Source organism: Malaclemys terrapin, unplaced genomic scaffold, assembly GCF_027887155.1.
Source record: "Malaclemys terrapin pileata isolate rMalTer1 unplaced genomic scaffold, rMalTer1.hap1 scaffold_78, whole genome shotgun sequence".
NCBI classification, from domain to species: Eukaryota; Metazoa; Chordata; order Testudines; family Emydidae; genus Malaclemys; species Malaclemys terrapin.
The window spans coordinates 61,228-83,519 of record NW_026530227.1 but is presented as its reverse complement, the minus strand read 5'-3'; the positions used below and the strand labels follow the sequence as shown (position 1 = coordinate 83,519).

Below are 22,292 nucleotides of genomic sequence, written 5' to 3'. Positions count from 1 at the left end.
AGTAGGCTACTCTGATTGGCCAAACTGAGTCATGGCCATTAGTGGCCATAACAGAATTTAGGCTTTACTTAAAAATGGTTTTTAAACTCTTTTTGCTTCTGTAAGAGAGGGCTTTAGTGTAATTAGTAACTATTTACAGAAACCATTTACAGTCCCTCCCCCATGTTTTCCAGTGTTAATAGTTATAGTAACTTGACTAGAAACATGTAACAGGAGTGTGTTTCTCTCCCCTCCTCCCTCCCTCCCCCTCCCCCATTTCTAGGAAGTATTACGTCAGCTCTGTGCCTTACAGACAGTGGCCCAGCAGTGCAAGGAGATGAAACTCAACCAGGACTTGCAGCAAGCCAAGAACGATTACGATGGTCTACGGGCAGAACTTGACAACGTAGGATTTTTAATATCTGAGCTATTCAAATGGAAGTGGTGATGCTGAGTTTTTATTTTATGTAAAATTTTAACTGTCCTCTTTTTTGTGTTTAAAGATCTATACATGACTAATATTTAAGTGCAACTAAATACATGACAGGTCAGAGCAAGCTGCGCTATGTTCCTGTCACAGGGTGAGCTGGTCCATTAAAAGACTGGGGCACAGCTGCACTTTTTCTCAGGTTTAGCCCATCTCCCTGTATGATGGGAATGAATACAAGGGTCATGTGACAGAAGCATGCATCTAAACCAGGCCTGCTGGTTTAGATGCATGGCAGCCTGTAGTCATTCAAGAGAGAGACACCCCCCCCCACACGCCCCAAAAGTTCAGAGAGAGACTCTCTCTCTCTCTCCTTAGTTCCCAGGCAGAGAGCCTGTGAAGAGGACAGGTGACAATTTTCCAGAACTCTAAGGCAGAAGACTTTTGGGGGAAGATATTTACAAGGAACTGGAAACTGTGCAGGGATAAGCCTCCATTGATGGACCTGCAGGATGCAGAAATCCCAGCTAGGAGAGGGGCTGGACTGCAGGGATGGGCATGTTCTGATAAAAACCTGGAAAAACTTGAGGCATTATAAACGGAAAGGAATAATTGAGGCTGGTAAGGGTATGTTTGAGTGTTGTGTTATGATAATAAACCAAACTGGAAGAGAGCACTACTGTAAAATCGCCACATGTGATAGCTGGTTTGATGCAAGATTGAAGGTCAACTGAGGAAGCAGATGGGCCCAAAGGCAGTTTGGGGGTAATGCCCTGGAACCGTTCCCTTTAGACTTGTTCGGATTTGAGCACTGCTTCTTTTCTACCCACACTCTCTAATAGAAAACTGTTTTTTTATTTTTGATACACATGGTCTACACTGACGTAATACAGAGGTTCTAAATTTGTCCACGATAGCTGTCCGGCATAGCTATGTGTCATCCTAGCTGTGTGAGCACATTAATCAAACATTTTCTACAGAGGAGAAAATGCTAACCACTACACATACTCTTCTTTCCATGTTTACTCTTGAAACACTCGCTTCATACTGAAACTTGGACGTCTAAAGGTTTTTATCCAGAAAAGCGTACTCCTTTCTAGAATGGAACTAAATTATTTCATTCTCATTTTTTTCCTCTCTTGATGTTGGTAATGAATTTACTTAATTTTTAATTTGGAGTACTATAGAGCTCTTATGACAGATATAAAACAGATTAAAAAGGTTGAAAACCAGTTAGAATTTGGTGGTGTTACAGTTACGGTCTTGTTAACTTCCTGGTTTAGATAGCGATATAAAGTCAGGTGATAAATTTAAGATTGAGCATAGCACTACACTAATTTCCCTTTCCCCCGAAGAATGTAGTTCTGGAGACAGAGGTGCAAGCTGAATGTCTTTGTTGGTCCATAAATACGGGGAATTAAGGTGTACAAATACTGGTTTTTAAGAACATGTAACCTGTTCCTTGACTATATAGTAAGTGGAAAAGGTAGAGTAATTTGTCAATCTCTTGCTATTTGGATTGTACAGAATTGAGTCTAGTTTGGTATGGATGCTTTCTGTTTGTTGGCTGTTCAATGGCATATTTGGTGATAGCTGATCATCAGTCAACACCTAAACGTTACCTCTGAAATGAGCAGTTGAGGACTGAGTGGGAATGGGGAAGCATCTTCTAAACCTAATAGGTGCTTGCTTTGATAAAATATGTTACGTTAAAAAAAATTGAGAGCAAGTGTTAAATCTGCTGCCCTTATGATTGAACTTAAAAGAAAGCTCAGGTTAGCATTCCCAATGATTAACAGACTGTACTATAAATATTGCTTAAATTATGAATATATTTATACATTACAACTATATACTTGAAAATGTGCCTGAAAATATTTTTCATATCCTTGCCCAGTCTTGAGTTAAAGATTTGTGTTACCTTAACATGTACTGTTTTTGGTATGATACAGAATCTAGAACCCGGGACTGCACAGTGAAAGGAGGATGGATTTTTCAGATATCTGGGCTATTTTTAATTGTACTTTTTTAAAGCCATCATGCTGAGTTTCAAGGATTAAGGCCAAATTCTGCTCTTAGTTATACAACGCAGAAGTCAACAGTTACTCCAAAGTTCTCTTTCTTTAAGAGGAAGCAGAAGATAGCTTATTCTTTTTGCTTTGTTTTATAACATATCTTTGGAGCTCATCATTTAAAGGGACATCAGGAATTTTTAATTTTTTAAAATAGATTAAATATGACTACAAATAAAATGTGATGTGTTTTCCTCATAGGCAATAGCAGTGAAAGACCAATTGGAAAACAACTCCAATGAGCTTGCACAGAAGTTGTGCAGAGCAGAAGAGGCTTTACTGGCAAGCCAGTCAAAGGAAAATGAGTTGAGGAGAAACTTTGAGGTAAAGAAATCAGAGGGGCAACTGGAATAATTAATAATTTAAACTCGAAATCAGTAAGAACTGGTGCCATTTAGGCCTTACTGACTCATAGGGGAACTCTGCAAGTTGTGTGTTGGAGAATAGTGTATTTCCACCAGAAGTTGTGTTTCGATACTGTCTTAATCTGGCTGTCCTTTTTTGGACCATCTTAAGACTGCGACAATGTTCCTCCTCTGCCTTGGTGGGCCCTGTGCTTATTGGCGGATTTGCTCACCTCAGAGATTCACGGCAGCCCTCAGTTTGGACACTTTTGTGGCTCAAACCTGCCATTCATTCATCTAACCTCATCACTGGCCAGTATGGGGAAAAGGAAGGAAAACAATCCCCGCAGTCTCTGCTGACCCACCTTGGGTCAGGTGGACAGGCCAGGGACCTTCCCCTCTAGTGGGACTCACAGTCCAAGTCAACTCCTCTTAGGGTAACCAGATGTCCCGATATTATAGGGACAGTCCCGATTTTTGGGTCTTTTTCTTATATAGGCTCCTATTACCCCCCACCTCCATCCTGATTTTTCACACTTGCTGTCTGGTCACCCTGATCCTCTTATATCCAATAGGGAGGAGAGGGAGGGGGGAACCTGGGCCTGCCCTCTACTCTGGGTTTCAGCCCAGGGCCCTGTGGATCGCAGCTGTCTACAGAGTTTCATGTAACACCTATGTGATAGCTACAACTCCCTGGGCTACTTCCCCATAGCCTCCTCCCAACACCTTCTTTATCATCACTACAGGACCTTCCTCCTGATGCCAGATAGCGTTTGTACTTCTCAGTCTTCCAGCAGCACGCCCTCTCACTCTCAGCTCCTTGCGCACCCTTCACTGACTGAAGTGAGGTCCTTTTTAAACCAGGTGCCCTGATTAGCCTGCCTATCTTAATTGATTCTAGCAGCTTCTTAATTGGCTCCAGGTGTCCTAATTAGCCTGCCTGCCTTAATTGGTTCCAGAAAATTCCTGATTTTTCTGGAACTGCCCCTGTTATCTTACCCAGGGAAAAGCGACCTGCTTAATCTGGGGCTAATATATCTGCCTTCTCTCACTCTCCTGTAGCGGGCTCCTGCCCTGTGGACCCAACCGGCCTCCCCGCCCTTTCACCGTAAGCTGGCTACATGAGTTGAAGCCGGTTTGTTTCCGGACTGCGCCAAGGAAACATCTATACACGCTCGTGCTCCACACCCTGCACTTCCTCACTCTCGCGTCACACCCCCACACAAAGTGGCGGGATCTCCGGCCAGTTCTAGAGGGTGAGGAGCCCCGGTGGGCCAGCCTATACTCCATCCTGCTCCCAAGACCTGCCGGGGATGTCAGTTGGCAGCTCCTTCATGGGGCTGTTAGCACAGGCATGTACATGGCGCGGTCCACCCCCGTCCCGGGACACCTGTCTCTTCTGCAGCGTGAGGGAGACCCTGGCGCACGTTTACCTGGAGTACGCCAGGCTGCCGCCCCTATTCCGGGTCCTCACAGATTTCCTGTTGCGTTTCTGGCTGCACTTTTCCCCTCACCTCCTTATTTATGCACTCTCTATCCGTGGCCCCACAAAGTCATGGGACCTCCTGGTCAACCTCCTCCTGGCCCTGGCTAAAATGGCCATCTATAAAACCAGGGAGAGGAGGTTGGTGGATGGAGTCTCCTGTGACTGTGGGGCCTCTTTTTGATCCTCCGTCCATTCATGAATCCGGGCAGAGTTCCTCTGGGCGGCGTCCTCTGACTCCCTTGACGCCTTCGAGGAGCAGTGGGCGCTGTCCGGGCAGGGCCGGCTCCAGCATTTCTGCTGCCCAAAGCGCAAAAAAAAAAAAAAAAAAGCCGCGATCGGCGGCGGCAGTTCAGCAGCAGGTCCTTCGCTCCTAGAGGGAGTGAGGGACCTGCCGCCCCCAAATTGCCGCAGGTGCCACCCCCTCCCTTAGCCGCCCCAAGCACCTGCTTGTTAAGCTGGTGCCTGGAGCCGGCCCTGTGTCTGGGGTTCTCTGCTCAGTGTCCCATTCAGGTTCCCTTCGGACCCTTTGACCGCACTCCTGTCCCTGTTATTTCATTAGTTGTCCCCCAAAATCACTTGGTTTCCAGGTCTTGTGGATCCCCCGCTAAGGCTGGGGGGATCTTTTAGCAGTGGGCGGGCTTTGGCCCGCCCGCTTCCTAGATCACAATAGGATCACTCTCCTGTAGCCCTCTGGCCTGACCCTGTCACAAGACCTATAGAAGTGATACAAAATAAGGCCCTGATCTTGTAGTTTTTGCAATTGATTCCATGTGGACTGACCCCAGGCACAAAATTGGTTGTATGGTCAGGGTTTAAAAAAATTATTTTGCACCAGCACACTACAGATAGGGTTACAGTTCATATGGAATTATTTGTCTAATCTAATTATGTCGGATGGTTCAAAAGACTCTTTGTTTAGTCCTAAAAATAAAATATATTAAATATCTGTTTGAGTTAATTTGGAAATTCTAGAATCATTAGCTGCTTCCTAAGTATAAGTGTGTTTGGCCTAATTCCAAGATTTCGTGGAGGAATGGGTACTTTTTTGGTCACACAATCAATTTAAAGCAAGAGAAAATCCCCAAAATGATTTGTACATTTTTACTTTTTCAAGCACTATAGATTAGCATTAGCATCAAAATTCTAACTATGAAGCCAGATCCTGACCTGGAATATATCAGCATAGCTCCATTGAAATCAATAAAGTTATTCCAATTTACACGAAAAGGATTTGGCTGTAAATTTTTATTTTAAAAAACCTTGATTGTAGATTAAAAGATTTTCCTTTTAATTGGGAATTAGAAGGAAAATGAAAGGGAAGAGAAGTCAGAATAGTCATAGAAGCAGCATGCGAGATTTTTTTTTTTAAGTTCTTATATTGTGCCAATAGCTGTTGTATCTGAATGCTTTCCAGAGTTAAGAATAATTAAGATGACTAGCATCTGTTATTTGAGGTTTCTATTTCTCCCATATCCCCCAGAGCAGTGGTTTTCAACCTCTGGTCCACAGACCCCTGGGAGTTTGCAGACTGTCTAATGGGTCCTCGAAAGGTTGTCGTTACAACGGAACAGTGGTTTTCAACCCGTGGTCTGTGGGGATCCACAGACTATGTCTAAGATTTCCAAAGAGGTCTGCGCCTCCATTTGAAATTTTCTAGGGTCCACAAATGGAAAAGAGGTTGAAAGCCATTGTCCTAGAGGGTAAAGGGTGTGTGTGGGGGGGAGGGGGGAGTGTAAATATGAAAAATGGTGATGTTAGTTGTCATTCTAAGTTTTTGCAGGAGTGAATTTCCTAATATTGGGCCAGCTCCTGAAAAAGCCCTGTCTCCTGCATATGCTAGTTTTACTTCTGATGTGTAGACAGTTGTTCCTGAGGAACACAGCTACTGAAGTCTGAGAGAGTAAGATGGTATTTTGGGCCCATGTTCTTTATAACTTCAAAACTAAAGACAGATTTGATTGAGTGTTCTGTTGGGGAATCAGCGGAGTGAGTGAAACATAGGACTGATGTACTCAAGTGAACCTGTATTACTGAGGAGGTGTGCTGCTGTGTTCTGTAACTGTTGCAGATTTTTCAGGGCAGATGCATTCGAGTCTAAATACATTGGATTTCGATTATTCAAGCAAGAGTTAATGATGGCCTATGTGATTGAGGCCAAATTGTAATTGCAAATGATGGGATGGGATGTAGATGAAGGTGGGAGAATGCATGTCTTGTAAATGGTTTTGTGAAAGTCCAGCATCAGAGCATGGGATTTTTTTGCAGCTATGTTAGGTTGTTGGTTCCAGATTTTTGTTGAATGCTTCTTAATCAGAGCCACTTGTGCTGAGTCACAGCAAGAGGGGCGGGCCTTTCAGCCATTTAAACCCCTTGAATTTCATTGGTATTTTGAACACAGGAAGCTCAGAATTCCTGCAGCTTTGAGACATTTGTCATACATCAGCATTGTCTAAAAATTTTGTCTCTTGACAACTGTGTATTTTAGAATGATTGATGATAGAGTGTGTGTGTGTGTGTGTGTGTGTGTGTTTCGATATAACAGTTGGATATTTTGGACTAGGAGGTTGTGAAACAAAAGGAAAATAACTAGAAGCAGCAACGGTTTTATTCATGTTCTTTGGGTGACTTGTTTAAATAGATGAAAATACAGACCTGCTGTGCCAGCAAGGATTTAGGTTGTTTTCCATCCAGACCCTCCCTTTTCTTGAATTTGGCTTCTGTGCACTGGTGCCCATCTGCTAGTAGTAAGTAGGTGAATAAATGATGGCTTGCTTCCAAGAGAGTCCCACCAGTGCCATGCCATCTGTTACCCAGCAATGCAGGAGTTTGGGTGGAAGGAGTTAGTTTCTTAGAAATAACTGTTATTTTAAGTTCCCAGGTAGGACATAGTTGTATGGGGTATTTTAACTTTTCTTAACTTATTTGGAAAAAAGATGCTTAGAAAATTTTCTATCCCAAACCCCCAGGTATTACTGAGTAATAATACTTTGCATCTAATGCTATCTTGCTACCAAGAGCAACTTCATATATTTGAATCATCCACACAGAGATGGGTGGTCTGAGAACAGGAGCTGGAACTGGAAACTTCTCCTGTGTTCTGATACTGGCAGTGAAATTGATTCCCCTCTGTGGCTTTGGGCAAGTCACTAAACTTCACTGACTCCGTTTTTGTGGGCTGGATTCTAACCTGTGTCAAGATCTGCTATGGGCAGGCAACAGAGAACTGGTTGCAGCTCCCTGGTTCCATATCCGAGCCAGCTAAGTACTGCTGTGATCTGTGCCAGCTGGGAGATGTCCCAAAAGGATTGTCTGCCCTCTCAGGATTGCCAAGAGTGCAGTTTGTGTTCCTAAGTCATGTAAGTGCTTAGAAACCAAGGCCCAACTTTCCAGAGTCTTCATGGGACTCAGAGGGATAGTATGCCACATCACACTACTCTCAGTTTATTGACTTAATCGACTGTTTTGTAACTAATGTTTTGTTGTAGGAAATGAAGAAGGAAAAAAACCTTCTTTGCTGCCAGTCTGATGAAAAATCACGAAAAATCCATCAGCTGGAAGAAGCACTAAAAATAGCCCAGCACCTTCTAAAGGAGACCCAGAAGAGCGCTGAAGAGATGAAAAGTGAGTGACACATTTCTACCTATTTAAATCCCATTACAAACTATTACTTCAGTGTGGGAGATCTGTAAACTTCATTATAAATGGGGATTTGAAGCATCCCCAAGAAATAATAAGTTCCCACTGTGTGATATAGTTTAATTAACTTTCAGCTAATACACGCAATTCTCTTTCCAAACTGAGATGGAACGTCTTTATACAAATATTCTAACTCATCACATTATATGGTTTTAAAGCAATTAAAAATGAGGAATAAATATGTCCCAAACAAAACTATATGGTCAGCAAATTAAATACTACAATGTGCTCCTGTGTTTTAAAATCCCAAGCAAACAAATATACCTCAAACTATTATCCTTTAGCTTGTATATGGACTCCATCAAGCTAAAACGTGATGAAATGTTACCCGCCGAGCCCTAATTTGACTTTTCCCTACATTTGTCTATCTGGTTGGGAAAATGCATTTTGCAGACTGAGGTTTAAGAGAACAGGTAATTCTGCTAAATAGCCATTGTAAAGGAGGAGACTGCTCCCACTTATCGCTGTAGAAGTCTAACCTCACTTAATGAGATTTCAAAATTAAATTTATGGACCTAGTCCTGCTCCTATTTTAATCAGTATTTCTGCACTCTCCAATCCATGAGGCCATCCAAATAACTGCTTTGCGTTTTGATCTTATTCTTGGCAAGTGGCAGCACTTTCGGCTAGCTAAGAAAATGTAATGTCTTCTAAGTCCATTTTCTTGCTTTCGCTATCTTTTATCTGTGGTTCTTAAGGTGTCAAATGGGAGCATTCTCTCAGTTTTCTGGAGGGAATAATTATGCACAAAAAAATAAGTCAGAAGATGTTTGTGCTGTAGCTCTTCACTGCAAACAACAATAACTTGTCCTAATTGAAACATAACTGAATGTTGGTGCCCAGAGTCCTAGACTGTCACTCTTAACCCCCGGACGGTTCTTCCTCTCTAAGAAGTCTCTGATTATCCTCTCTAGTTATACCTTTTCCCCCTTGTAACGGTGTGGCGCCCCCTTCTGGTCATCCAGGCACTTAGTTCATTTCTAGCCAGAGCACCATCCTGCTCAACATTAGCCCCCGTGTCCCTTCCGGACCCTGGTGTCCTCCCCTGTCAGGGTCCTGCTCACAACAGTAACCCACTATCTGGGGATTCCCACCCAGGGGAATCCCCACCCCCATCCTCCACCTTGCCTCAGTGGCTACTGCCAGTCACCATCTAGCCCTGTTTCACTAGGGCCGACTGCAGTCTGTAATGGCCACTCATCATTGGCAGGGGACTTTGGACCTGCTGCCTTTCACTACAACTCCGTACCTCTCTGGGCCTTGGACAAGGAAGGCCCTGCAGCCTGGGGAGTTGCCAGCCTGGAGCTCCCCAGCTCCTCTGTCCTTTTCCTAGCCCTGCTTCACTCCAGTACCCTTAGCTTCCCAAACAGCTAGGTCCCTCTCCCTTCAGAGCTAGAGGAAGATTGAGTGAGTGTTTGGCTCACAGCCCTTTTATAAGGGCCAGCTGTGGCCTGATGGGAGCGTGGCCCAGCTGTAGCTGCCTCCCCAATCAGCCCAGGCTTGCTGCTTTCCCCAGCCACAGCCCTCTGCAGGGTTGTTCCAACCCCTTCAGGGCTAGAGCGGGCAACCGCCCCGCTACACTCCCCTTTGAATCACCACCCTAAATAATCCTTCTCCATCCTATGTGTTGACATAGTTCAAATATCTGTTGATTGCTATCATTTCCCTTCCCCTCTCTCTGCCCCTCTTTCTCACCAAGTTCTGGGTCTTGGAGACATTGAATTTTCCTTGTCCTGTAGGAAGGGAATGCGTAGTCTTGTTTTATATGGTAAGTTGGTGTTATTCAATAGAATTCTCTTTGCAATACAGGAAATCTCTTGTATTGTCTGTCTCTCTTAATTTTACTCCATACATCAGTCCATCAAACACCTTGATCATTTTTATATATTCTGGATTTTGAAGACAGGAAAATGGACAAATAGGGCACCAAAATTCTTTATCTAGCCATTGATACTGTTACCTGTCAACCATGAGTTTCAGAGTACAAGCCATCAGACCTCAGTGAAGATGGGCTGTAGAAACAGAGTTACAATTGTGAAGCATAGAGCGATTTGACTAGCAGTATGTTCTTTCTGCAAAACTGAATTCTGGCAATGCTAAAATTGTCTCAGCTATACAATTTCATGGTTTGGGAATAAAGGCAGTTTTAGAACACATACGTAATTATATTCTGAAATACTAAGAAAATGTATTGCTAGGTGAAAAATTGAAAATTGTCAATATTGCCATTTTATAGTGTTACCCATAAAAGCTAATATTGCATATTTGACATAGTTTGCTTTCACAAATTAACCACTTAATTTTTTTTATTACTATAGATCAGAGTTTGTTTCAGAAAAGAGAATTGGAAGCACAAGAAGCCGAGCTTCAACATCTAAAAATCAACAATAAATTGCTCCAGGATTCAATCCAGGAGCTACAACGTGAAAATGGAACCCTTAAGAATAAGAACAAGGCTTTAGAAGAAGAAAAAGTAGACTTACTAGAAACAAACATAAGTTTTTCATATAGTTTAATAAGGCATTTTATACTTAAGCTTTTAAGAGCCAAAATATTTATTTGTGTCCTTTTAAATATCTAGTCTCTATTCTAATATAACATTTGCTATAACTTTTCCATTAGTAGCATGGAAATCTCATTAAATCTGTTATCTGGCTATCAAAGATACAGGAGGTCTTTAGAGGGACACCTGAAAACATGATAAAATGTGCACGTTTTGTCTGTTCCGTGGCCCAGCTTTTCTCCTCATTCGGAACAAAGAGGTGATTCCTCTCACCTGTAGAACTGGGAGGTGGACCAGTGTTGTTGCTGAAGGCTCCAGGACTAAGCTCCATCCTTCACCTCAGGCCACCAGAAATTGTGTCCACCAGCAGAACAAGTTGGCGGTTCAGTTTCTCCCAACAACTTTGTTTTATCATTCATTTTTGTTCATTTTTCTGCAATATTGATTTCATTTCAACTTTTTGCTCCTCTTTCTCTCTCCTCAAGTAAGTTCTCTGGATCCGCAAACACAGCACTTCTCAGTAACTCCCTTTGATCACTAGTGCAGTGGTAGAAAAGCCCTGCAAGATCAAGCTAAGTCCAAGTAGTTCAGTGGGCAGCTTTTTAGGGGTCTTAGAGGGTAACCTACGTCTTGCTGCTATAAGCCACCAACCCTTGATGTGTGAAGGGATGGGGCTTTGTTGGACCAGCGCACTAGTGCCCTGCATGCGCACATAAACACACCCATTTGAAGCCCTGACTCCATTGTGAGAAGGCTTGATCAGGAGCATGAGGATTCTCAAGGAGATGAGAACCCCACATAGTCTGCTCAGGAATAACACTTGGAAACTCCATATGCTCTGGGCCCCAAAAAGACAAATGGAATTGTCCCCTTTGTAAGGAAGTAATATGTATAATTAATGAGCAGGTCGTATAAACATCAGGCTTTAAATCTTTTCTCTTGCCTTCCCATCCTTAGGATGTGTTTGCTGGGGTTTTCTCCTATATGCGGGTCTCCTGGAGTGCTCTGTATCAGACTCACTGCCCCCTCCCACCCTGGAGTATATCTGGGTGTGCAGAGACACGTGTTACTTCTGTGAAGCCCTGTCTCAGGTGGCAGGGTAATGTAAATTGTTCATCTCTGCTTTTCAACCTGGGATCCTCTTTCAACCAGGGAAGGGGGCCCAAATTTGAGGTCACAATGGAGTGGGAATTGTCCCTGTCCGTTTATCAGGTCAAGGACCCGGGTTTTACCAGGGAAAGGAGTTTGGAGTCTCCTCCCCCTCTCCATAGGCTTGCTCAGCGTTGAAGGATTAAAGAGCACTTTAGACAGTGTGTGCCCAGAACAGAGGCACATAAGAATTCCATTCCTTATGTAGCTGCACCATCAGGGGATTACAGAGGCGTCAAGGAGAAATCCCTTCCATGTTCAAAATGGCTCCTGCTTTACTGAGTAAAAACCCCCAAGTGGTACTAATTCTCTTCGGAAGGGTGTAGACAGACACCCTTTCAGGCACCTGAGGCCATCTAGCAAGCTATTCCAACAATCAGCATTTGTCTCAGTACCCCTACTTAGTTGAGAGATGCCCAGAACAGGGTGATTAGCGTGCTACCTCACTTCTGTAAACAATGGGGGGAAGTACCCCATGTACACAACCACACAAAAAAGAAATCCCAAACCCACATGACTCTCTCAGCACTGGAAGCCAGTGTCTTGAAAAAAACCTCAATAATAATAAACTATCTAGTTTCTCATGCTTTCCTCCTTTGAGATCATCATTTCCGGTTAAAACTAGATGTTAAACTAAAATGTAAGGAAAATTTGAAAGTTTGGGGAACCTAAGTGCAGCAGTAGTCCTATCAGAGAGAGACATCGCCATGCCTCCACTTACGGTGCAAAGGAAACAATACCTTACTTGCCAGGGTCTGTACTTCAAAATTAGACCGTGTTTAAACATGTCTTTTCACTCTGCCCCTAAGGTTAACCATAACTGACTGATGTGATATTAAACATAACAGTGCAGTGTCTACACTGCATGTTGTAACATCATGTTAATGAACACATTAATTAATACCTTGTGAAACTTCCCACTGTAGACGTGCCCCTATTGTCTTTAAACTGCTTCTACTACCTCATTATGTCACACTCAACTTGTGAGAGCATATCAGTTCCGATGTATACAGAATTTCCATCTAAATTATTAATTAAGTGATTCTTCTTATGACAGCACTATTTTTGCTAATAATTTAGATAGGCGTTTTTAGTTTTTAAACCTGTCCATCTAGGTGAATTTCTTCTTATCAATTCCCTCTGCATTTTCTAGCCTGCCGTCTTTTTCTACTTCCATTTGTGGTGAATGACGGACTGTAGTTCTGTGCTCTCGCTTCAGAAATAAACACATGAAAAAGCAATCATGTAGCACAGTGTGGAGCCCGTATTGTGGCAAGCAGGCACTGAGTTACAGTGCTCACTCCATGCCCAGCTAATGGAGCACTGTGCTTGATATTTACGTTATCCTGAAGTGTGTTTTATAAGGCTGCCAGATATCCACCATCCATTTATTTTGGCATTCCAATGCACATAGGGTGGACAAACATGCCTGGACCACATGCTTTTCAGCTGGGTTTTGTCATTTGGTTATTTTGAATATTCTATTTAGATTATTATTTCTCTATCAAGGAAATCTACACACATGTAGCTTTCCAATAAACATGACTTTAATGTTTCTCTGTTGGAATTAGAAGCTGCTATAATTCAATTGTATATTACTAAGTGAATCTACTATACAAATGCATATTATAACTTTTGTCTGGTTTTTTAGTTGCACTGAACTTTTAATGACAGGTGAGATGCCTTTAGTGAGAGTATAATGCTTATACAGAAGAATGAAGTTTCCTATTAGCAACTACAAACAATTTTTTATTTTATAGTTGGACAATCTGAAGTCTACAATTCAACTGAAGAAGCAAAATGGATTTGCTTGCAGTGAGACGAAGACGTGGAGGAAATCCTGTAAGCAGCTAGAGAAGGAAAAAAAAATGTTGCAGAAACAAATTGCTGAACATGGTGCTCCATTAAAGGAGCAAAAGCCAAGTATGGGGTAGTTTAAGAAGGAAATGCTATACTAGAATGTTATTATAAGGCTGCAAAATCATTCATGGAAGTCACGGTTTCCGTGACTTCTGTGAATTTTGCACTGCTGGTGCAGCTGATCCCAGGACCACCCCATCAGCTGGGGAAGCCCAGGAGCCAGCCGCACTGGCTGTTGCTCCGGCAGCACTAGGCATGTTCCCTGGTGCTGCCCTGGAGCAGGAGTCTGGGACTAGTGGCAGCGGGATCCTGGGCATCCCCCCAGCAACAGCGTCGCCCTGTTCTCTCCCCCCCACTCCCCAGCAGTCTTCAGGAGCGTCCCCCCTCCCAGTAGGTAAGATTTAGTCACGAGTATTTTTAGTAAAAGTCATGAACAGGTCATGGGGCCGTGACTTTTTGTTTATTGCCCGTGACCTGTCCATGACTTTCACTAAAAATACCCGAGACTAAAACATAGCCTTAATCATGATCCTGTTTCTAACCTTAATGCATTTATTTATACAACATGTTTTCAAAACATGCATTATTACGTTTGATTCAGATGAGGCGCCAGATCCTCAGCTGGTGTAAATCAGTATAGTTTCTGAAGCTCTGCCATTCACACCAGCTGAGAATTTGGCCCAAGATCTGTCTCCTCAAATTTCAGAGTCTCCTTATATGTTATGAATATAGATTTCCAATGCCTATGTTTTGAAATAAAAAATGACCTTAGGATGAAGGGAGGCTATTTTTTAAAGAACATTAGAGTGCTGTGTATAACTTCTTACAATGCTTTGTTTGAGACATGAGAGTGTAAAATGTTGGAGTGTGTCTGTTCTTTCCGTTGCTGGCCATCACAACAAAGAAAATTCATATTCTGGGTATAGATGGCTGATAGTTCAGCATCCACCATGGAGAAATTGACATCTTTTAGAGTTTATACATATGTCCTTCCAAACAGCTTTTGGTGTCCTTCTGGATTGTAGACAGGGAGAGAGGAGCAACTCTTAAAGTGTTATGATTCAGACAAGTATCAGAGGGGTAGCCGTGTTAGTCTAAAAGCAACAGAGGGTCCTGTGGCACCTTTAAGACTAACAGAAGTATTGGGAGCATAAGCTTTCGTGGGTAAGAACCTCACTTCTTCAGATGCAAGTAATGGAAATTTCCAGAGGCAGGTATAAATCAGTATGGAGATAACGAGGTTAGTTCAATCAGGGAGGGTGAGGTGCTCTGCTAGCAGTTGAGGTGTGAACACCAAGGGAGGAGAAACTGCTTCTGTGGTTGGATAGCCATTCACAGTCTTTGTTTAATCCTGATCTGATGGTGTCAAATTTGCAAATGAACTGGAGCTCAGCAGTTTCTCTTTGGAGTCTGGTCCTGAAGTTTTTTTGCTGTAAGATGGCTACCTTTACACCTGCGATTGTGTGGCCAGGGAGGTTGAAGTGATCATCAGTGATCTACAATCCATCCTGGACAATGATCCCTCACTTTCACAGACCTTGGGAGGCAGGCCAGTCCTCGCCCACAGACAACCAGCCAACCTTAAGCATATTCTCACCAGCAACCACTCACCGCACCATAACAACTCTAACTCAGGAACCAAGCCATGCAACAAACCTCGATGCCAACTCTGCCCACATATCTACACCAGCAACACCATCACAGGACCTAACCAGATCAGCTACAACATCACCGGCTCATTCACCTGCACGTCCACCAATGTTATATATGCCATCATGTGCCAGCAGTGCCCCTCTGCTATGTACATTGGCCAAACTGGACAGTCACTACGCAAGAGGATAAATGGACACAAATCAGCCATCAGGAATGGCAATATACAAAAACTTATAGGAGAACACTTCAACCTCCCTGGCCACACAATAGCAGGTGTAAAGGTAGCCATCTTGCAGCAAAACCACTTCAGGACCAGACTCCAAAGAGAAACTGCTGAGCTCCAGTTCATTTGCAAATTTGACACCATCAGATCAGGATTAAACAAAGACTGTGAATGGCTATCCAACTACAGAAGTAGTTTCTCCTCCCTTGGTGTTCACACCTCAACTGCTAGCAGAGCACCTCACCCTCCCTGATTGAACTAACCTTGTTATCTCCATACTGCCTCTGGAAATTTCCATTACTTGCATCTGAAGAAACATGCTTCAGACAGTTCCTCCGTTTTCTAACTATCATCATCCTGGTACTAGTTGCAGCTTTCTGGGACCAGGAAATGCTGGCGTTTATTAACTTTAACAAATGTTTTTTAAGACACATACATTGGGGTTTTATTGATCACAAGCTTCAGTCATTTCAAGAGTTGTCAGGGGCTAAGTATAGAGCTAATAGGACAACAGTTTAAAGTGGTCACCACAGTGTGTAAAATATACTACAACTTGTCTGCCATTCGCTAGGGTAAGTTAGGCTAGCAAATATTCATGAGTGTCCAATAAGCAGAATCACTAGCAGTATAAAAAGAGATCCATATTTCTGAGACGAGCTATATTCAATTATATACCCAAAAATTGTTAAAATAATGGTAAGGTGGTAATGTTAAGCACTTAAAAGTTAGGAAATGCCAGAATTAATGTTGCCCATGCATTGTGTGTCCAGGGGCAGATTCCAAAGAATCGGGGTACCTGGCACCCTGACAGTAAATATGGTATCAACAGAGATCTCTTCTGTAAAGTAACCTTTACATGATGTCTGGTTTGTTTTATTTGGTATAGTTTACTGTGGTTGCACAAGCACACATCTTATGTACTTAATTAAGAAATGAATGATTGAGATCATTGCATTCTAAACTCATCTTTCCAGAGTCTCCTTAAAGTTATTTGTACAGGTAATGACTCTTTCCTTTGGTCAGGTGCTGATGAGGTTGCCATCTCCCTACATGAGAATGAGCCAGAGTATGAACTAGACGGACTCCCAGAGGTGGTGAAAAAAGGTAATTGTTACTTCTTTAGAGGAGAAGAGACCACATTGGTGGGGAGTGTGTGAGCGCACGCTTATCTAGAGAATCGTGTTGTCATATGCGTGACTTGGAAGCATTGTAAAAACTTGGACATCATCGGCCAGATTCAGCCCTTGTATAGGTTGCATAAGTCCATTTAACTCAACTGCTTGTCAGAGCTGAGTTTAGCCGCATGTGCTTTAAAAAAAAGCCCTAGTATACAATTGAGGCTATAGGGGGCTAGTATATTTTGTTGTAGATGTATATAATTTCTAGTAGTTTTGGTTTTTGGTCTGTGTGATGTCTTCCCATCTGTACAGTTTTGTAGTATTTGATGACAAAAGCAAAACAGCCAAAAATTCTGAAATCCAGAATCCTAATATCAGGTTGCAGTTTTGAAAATCAGTCTAGATACATGTTGTTGACTTTGGGACTCCTCCAAAAACTTTGCAAAAGACCTCTGGCAAAAAGAGAGGGATTCTAGGCCCAGCCATTCCCAGTATAAAACACCTTTTTCTTCTGGTTGAGAGGAAGGGGGGAAATTTTTGCTGAAACATTTTTAACTGAATGTTTTTTCATTGAAATGTGCTGCATTGTCAAAGCCAAAATGTTTCACGGAGATGTATTGATTCAGACAAAGTTTTTGCTAGGAATGTTTTTGAGGTGCAAAGTGGACTCTTGCAAGGAGGAAGGCCCCCAAATTGAAAACCTGATGTTTTTGATTCAATTTCATTTTGTGAAAGCATTTGAAAGGCTTATGTTTTCATTCCAATCTAGAATAAAAACAAATTTTGAAACCTCGAAAGGTGTCGCAAAACAGAATTGTCGCCCTCCGGCCAGCTCCACTTAGAACAGTAGAAGAGACATCATTTTCAGATGGAAATGATTTTCCAGTTAATGGTGTTCCTTTAAAGGAAAAAGAGAACATTTTCTTGGGGAAAACGCTTTTGGCCATTTTAGTAGAGCTGCTGTTGCACAGATCCACACCCTTGCCTGAGTTCACCTATAAAATTCTAGGAACGCAAGATAGTCCTAATAATTCCCCCATTATATTTTATTTAGTGAGTAAATGCCATTTTACTGTCTTAAATTATTACCAGTTGTCATCTCCATCTTGAAATGAGCAAGATCAGATTGATTAGAACATAAAGTAATTTAAGCAACCTTGGTTAATAGAAGCTGTTTATTTTTTAGGGTTTCCTGCTATTCCTATTGTGAAAACCGACCCTTACATTTTATGCAGAACAACTTTTAACCTAAGGACCAGTCCCCGTCTTGCTGCCCAAAGCCAAAAATTGTCACCGGGTTCCCAACTTTTACGAAAAGGCAGGTCAGATAATCTTGGGGAGATCTGTAAACCGACAGCTGGTGGCAGCAAATCACAAAAGGTAACTGATCTTAAAAATGTATCTGAATGTGCAGGGCATGGGCAATCCACATAATGTATTTATCTCTCCAAGTGAGTTTGAAGATATGCCGTGTTATTCACACCTTCTTTCTATCTGCCATGAATATAGTGAAGACAAGGTCATCAATGTAAATACAATCAATAAAGCGTGGCATATAACAAAGATCTGGGCATAATGGTAAACTTAAAATTGTTGGTATGATCAAATCTGTGATCTCATGCCAAGTGCTCATTAACTTGGTAAATAGAAATGAGGTAAATCTTCCCACTTTAATGCTCCTCAGAAATATTTGATTATTTCTTGAAAGACCTGGCTGCCTAGAGCAGGGGATGCGTGTGTGCGTGCATAGATGGATTACACACAAAAGCACTCAAAAGTTCGGATATGCTGGAATGAAGGCTCCTTGTCCCAATCTCTCTGTTCAGCCAGCCCCAGTTCGCTTCTCCTCCTCCTCTTAGCTCTGTGTCTTCTCTCAGTGTCTCCTACACATTCCTTTCCCTGTACCCCCGCCTTCTCTCATAGTCTTCTAGCCCTAGCCTCGCCTACTGGCTCCCTGTCCTTGGCCCCCTCTCCTCACCCCCGTTCCAGTCCCAATCTTGGCATACTCCTTGTCCCAGTCTGCCCTCCCACCGCCACCCCCCCATTTGCCTTTTGTCCCCTCTGCATTTGAGTCCAGTATCTTCCTCCACCACCGTGCATGTGCACCAGCTTGGAGGGGTCATTGGGAGTACAGGAAAGAAAGGTTCCTGTCTCAGTTCTGGTGCTTGGCCCAAAGCAGCTGGGAAGAACCGTTGCAGGGAAACTCTGGCATTGACCCCTGTAGGCCTGGGTTGGAGCATATCAGTTGTTCTGTGAGGATGGCTCAGTGCTGTGTTTTCATATCCAGGAGCTGTGGGGGAAATGGCACATGTGCAGTCACTCTGTGGGGAATAGCTCATGCGCAGTTTGGTTAGCACTAAGAGCTGTGCGAGATCCAAGTATACGCAGCGAGGATGAAACCTTCAGGGATTTTAGCTGCTAAAAATCTAAGAATTCTCTCTACTGAGCGTCTGTGAACTGTGATTTTTTTTCAAAGGCTTCTAATTTGGCCAAATTTGGGCAAGTTTTCCTGGGGATGGCGAAAAGCACATTCTCTGACACAAAGGCCACTCCCTGCCAAATGACAAGTCCCTGCTCCAACACATGGAGCTTTTCAAAGAAAAGTTGCCCGAATATTTTAATATGAGAAAAATGTAGATTTCCCTAGCCTTGCTCTTGGGAATAGCTAAACCATTTTGGCTGAAATTCTGCCTCTGTCCCCCACCCCCGAAGAAAAAGAGCATGAGGCAGACATACAGCATGGAAAATTTCAGCCCAAGCAATTAAAGTTTGTAAAGTTATAAGCAGCAGAAAACAGGGTCTTGTAATGGGAGGAGACAGGTAACCTTAATAATAAATGATCCTACTAGCTTTCCCAGTAATATATGTTGGTAACAATTTTGTTTTTGCTGTTGCATTGCTGTGAACAACACATAAAATCATTCTTTAAGTAACAATCTCTACAAAAACAATCATGCTTCAACAAATTGTTTAAAGAGATATTCTGTTCCCAGAGTTTTCATTTTTTAGGGCCAGACCCTGAAGTCGTTTCTCAGTCCTTATGCAAACTTGATCTGATTTTTTTCCTTTGCTTTTAATTATTGAGGACACTGGAATGAAAATTGATCTCATTCTTTAGAAGTTTTGGTACTGTACTTTGTCGTAATGCTTGTATTGTGATAGCCTCAACCAGACCCTGGTAACTGCATGTCCACAATTGGAGATTTTGCCCATTGCTAGAAAAACACTGATAGAGTGACGGAACAATTAGAGAGGTGGCACACTATCTCCACAACTCTTAGGTCTAAAAAGGAATGCTTCCACAGTCTCTGCTTTCAGTGGTAAAAATCATTTATTTTTAGACTTAGCCGTATATTTCTCAAGCTACTATTACAATTACGGAACTGTAAGGACTGTCTTCCCTTTTTCCACTTGACATCAACATTTTAACAGCTTTTATTTTGATAAGTATTGGCGCTAGAAGGATAAGCCCTGATGCTCATCTCTCACACAGGACCCACATCAGTGTAAGTGGGATGAGAATTGAGACCAATTACCTCCACTATCAGAAGCTGTGGCATTTGGGATTTCAATTGTCGTGAAGCACACATTTATAACTACTTAAGTTTTAACTAATTGATGCTAAAATCATGTCAGCATTTGGTGGGAAGTGCAGGGGAGACAAGGATGATTGTAATAGCAGTGGGGACTGGAATTTGAGATAACTCCAAAGGTATAAATATTGTGAAATTTTTCAACAGTTTTACAAAGCTAGTGTTGAACAGCAGAACATCTGGACAAGATATCCTCTGCAGGCCAGTGTAAATGCTTCAGGACAAAACAACTTTTTCAAGTGCTATTCTATTTACAGAATAAACTATAGGACATTTACAAATTCATTATGAAATATCAGTAATTAAATTTAAATTACATATCTCAAAATACAGTTCTGCAGATTAGTGATTGAGCAAGAATAGACTAGACAAGGAATTACTGTGTACTACTCCTTAGCTTTGCCTATACCTTGTTATATTATGTGACTTGCGATTTGTAAAACTTGAATGTGGTGAGGAGTAGGTAGTTGCTGTTAAGCATTCTGCACAGCACTGTTGTATTTTCAAAGTGATCAATATAAACACTGAAGATTCTTGCATTTAGCGGGTGTCTGCTAATTCATGGTATTCGGTTGCTTGGAATGCGTCTCTCACTTCCTGCTGGTACTTAACAAGACTATTTTTTGTTGTGTTGCAGGTAGATGATACTCAACAGTGCCAAGCAGAAACAGCTATTGAACCCATGGAATCTAGTTCAAGATCTCTTGGCATAAATGAGCAACCCAGAAAAACTGTTGCTCAGACCTCTAGGGAGAATATTAACACTCACAAAGGCAGATGTTCCTTGAGCACACAAACATCACCTGAGCAAAATGAAGAAGGCAAAAACTGTATAATACTGTAAACCTGAGTAGTATAAGGGCCCTACCATCAATAAAACCCTAACCCTGCCTCTTGACCCCTTTACCCTGCCCCTTGACCCCTTAAACCTCACCCACCTGTCACAGGAAGTCCCGCCCCAGGGGGTGTTAATTTCGGGGTCAAGACGTCCACATGACCGGCAGCAAGGTGTGTCATGTGACCCTCCCCCTACGAACTCCTCCTCGGTATTGGTTTTACCCCGATAGGACCACCCTGAGAGGAGATTTGACCAGTCAGGGTGAGTCCTAGGGCGGGGTGACCTGTCCGGATGTGGGTCGTGTGACCCCTCTAAGAACTCCTCCCAACACCCTCTGCCAGTCAGAGTGCAGCACCATTACCCCATATGTCCCAGCTCTGGGCAGAGGAAGCCATCTCTTCCCAAGGACACGTGTTTTAGAAACTGTGGAAAGGCTGCTGAGAGGAAACGTAGACTCCTTTACCACCGCTGTGAGAACTTCAGACTTTGTTTTAGCCCCGAGCACCTTTGGACTTGTGTGGAGAAAGCGCTACATCAGTGACAGTCCCGAGGAGGACCCTTTGACTCAACCGTTGATGGATACGTTGGAATCCGACCCCAAAACCCTTGTGAGGCACCCCGATGAGTGTGACGTCCTCTCATTGTTCAACCCCCTAGAGGTGGAAGGCGATCATAGCTTAGGGGAGTCACCAGCTGACAAGGTGAACAGAAAAGACGTCGCTCAGGTAAATGAATGATTAAGAAGCGACGGTCAAGGATGGGGTATAATGGGGCTAGGAACCAGGGATTGCGTAAATTAACAAACAGCAGTGGGGTGCTTACACTGTTTCTTTTCTGAAAATCTCTCAACAGCTCGACGATGCTGTGAGGGTACCTCCCATAAGGCTTTAATTTGATAATTTACGCAATCCCTGGTTCCTAGCCCCATTACACTCCATCCTCGACCCAGGGCCGGCTCCATGCACCAGGCGACCAAGCACGTGGTTGGGGCGGCACCTTACAGCAAGGCGGCGCTAGGATTTTTATTTATTTATTTATTTTGGTTCGGCGGCGGGGCGCTCAGGGGGCCTGGCACGGCGCTCGGAGGGGGAGCAGGGTCTTGGCACGGCGTGTCGCTCAGAGAGGTGCGGGGGCTTCAGGCGGCGTGGCGCTTGGAGGGGGCGGGGCTTCGGGTGGCACGGTGCCGAGGTCGCGGGGGCTTGCGCGGCGCACGGGGGGTGGGGCTTCGGGCAGCACAGTGCTCGGAGGGTGGGGCGTGGGCTTGGCACGGCACTCGGAAGGGGCGGGGTTCGGGCGGCACAGCGCTGGGGGAGCGGGGGCTTGCGCGGCTCTCCGGGGGTGGGGCTTTGGG

General features: G+C 43.3%; 1 protein-coding gene across 1 annotated transcript; it reads left to right on the top strand.

The window, feature by feature from the left end:
* Positions 1–262: 262 nt before the first annotated feature.
* LOC128829778 (centromere protein F-like) lies at positions 263–20,955 on the top strand (the record flags this gene model as incomplete). The annotated part of the gene is made up of 8 exons (XM_054015183.1): positions 263–385; positions 2,680–2,802; positions 7,794–7,929; positions 10,323–10,477; positions 13,417–13,498; positions 16,416–16,496; positions 17,697–17,890; positions 20,741–20,955. Coding segments are annotated over 8 exons (1,101 nt in total), but the record flags the coding sequence as incomplete, so codon positions are not given.
* Between the last annotated feature and the right edge of the window lie 1,337 nt (positions 20,956–22,292).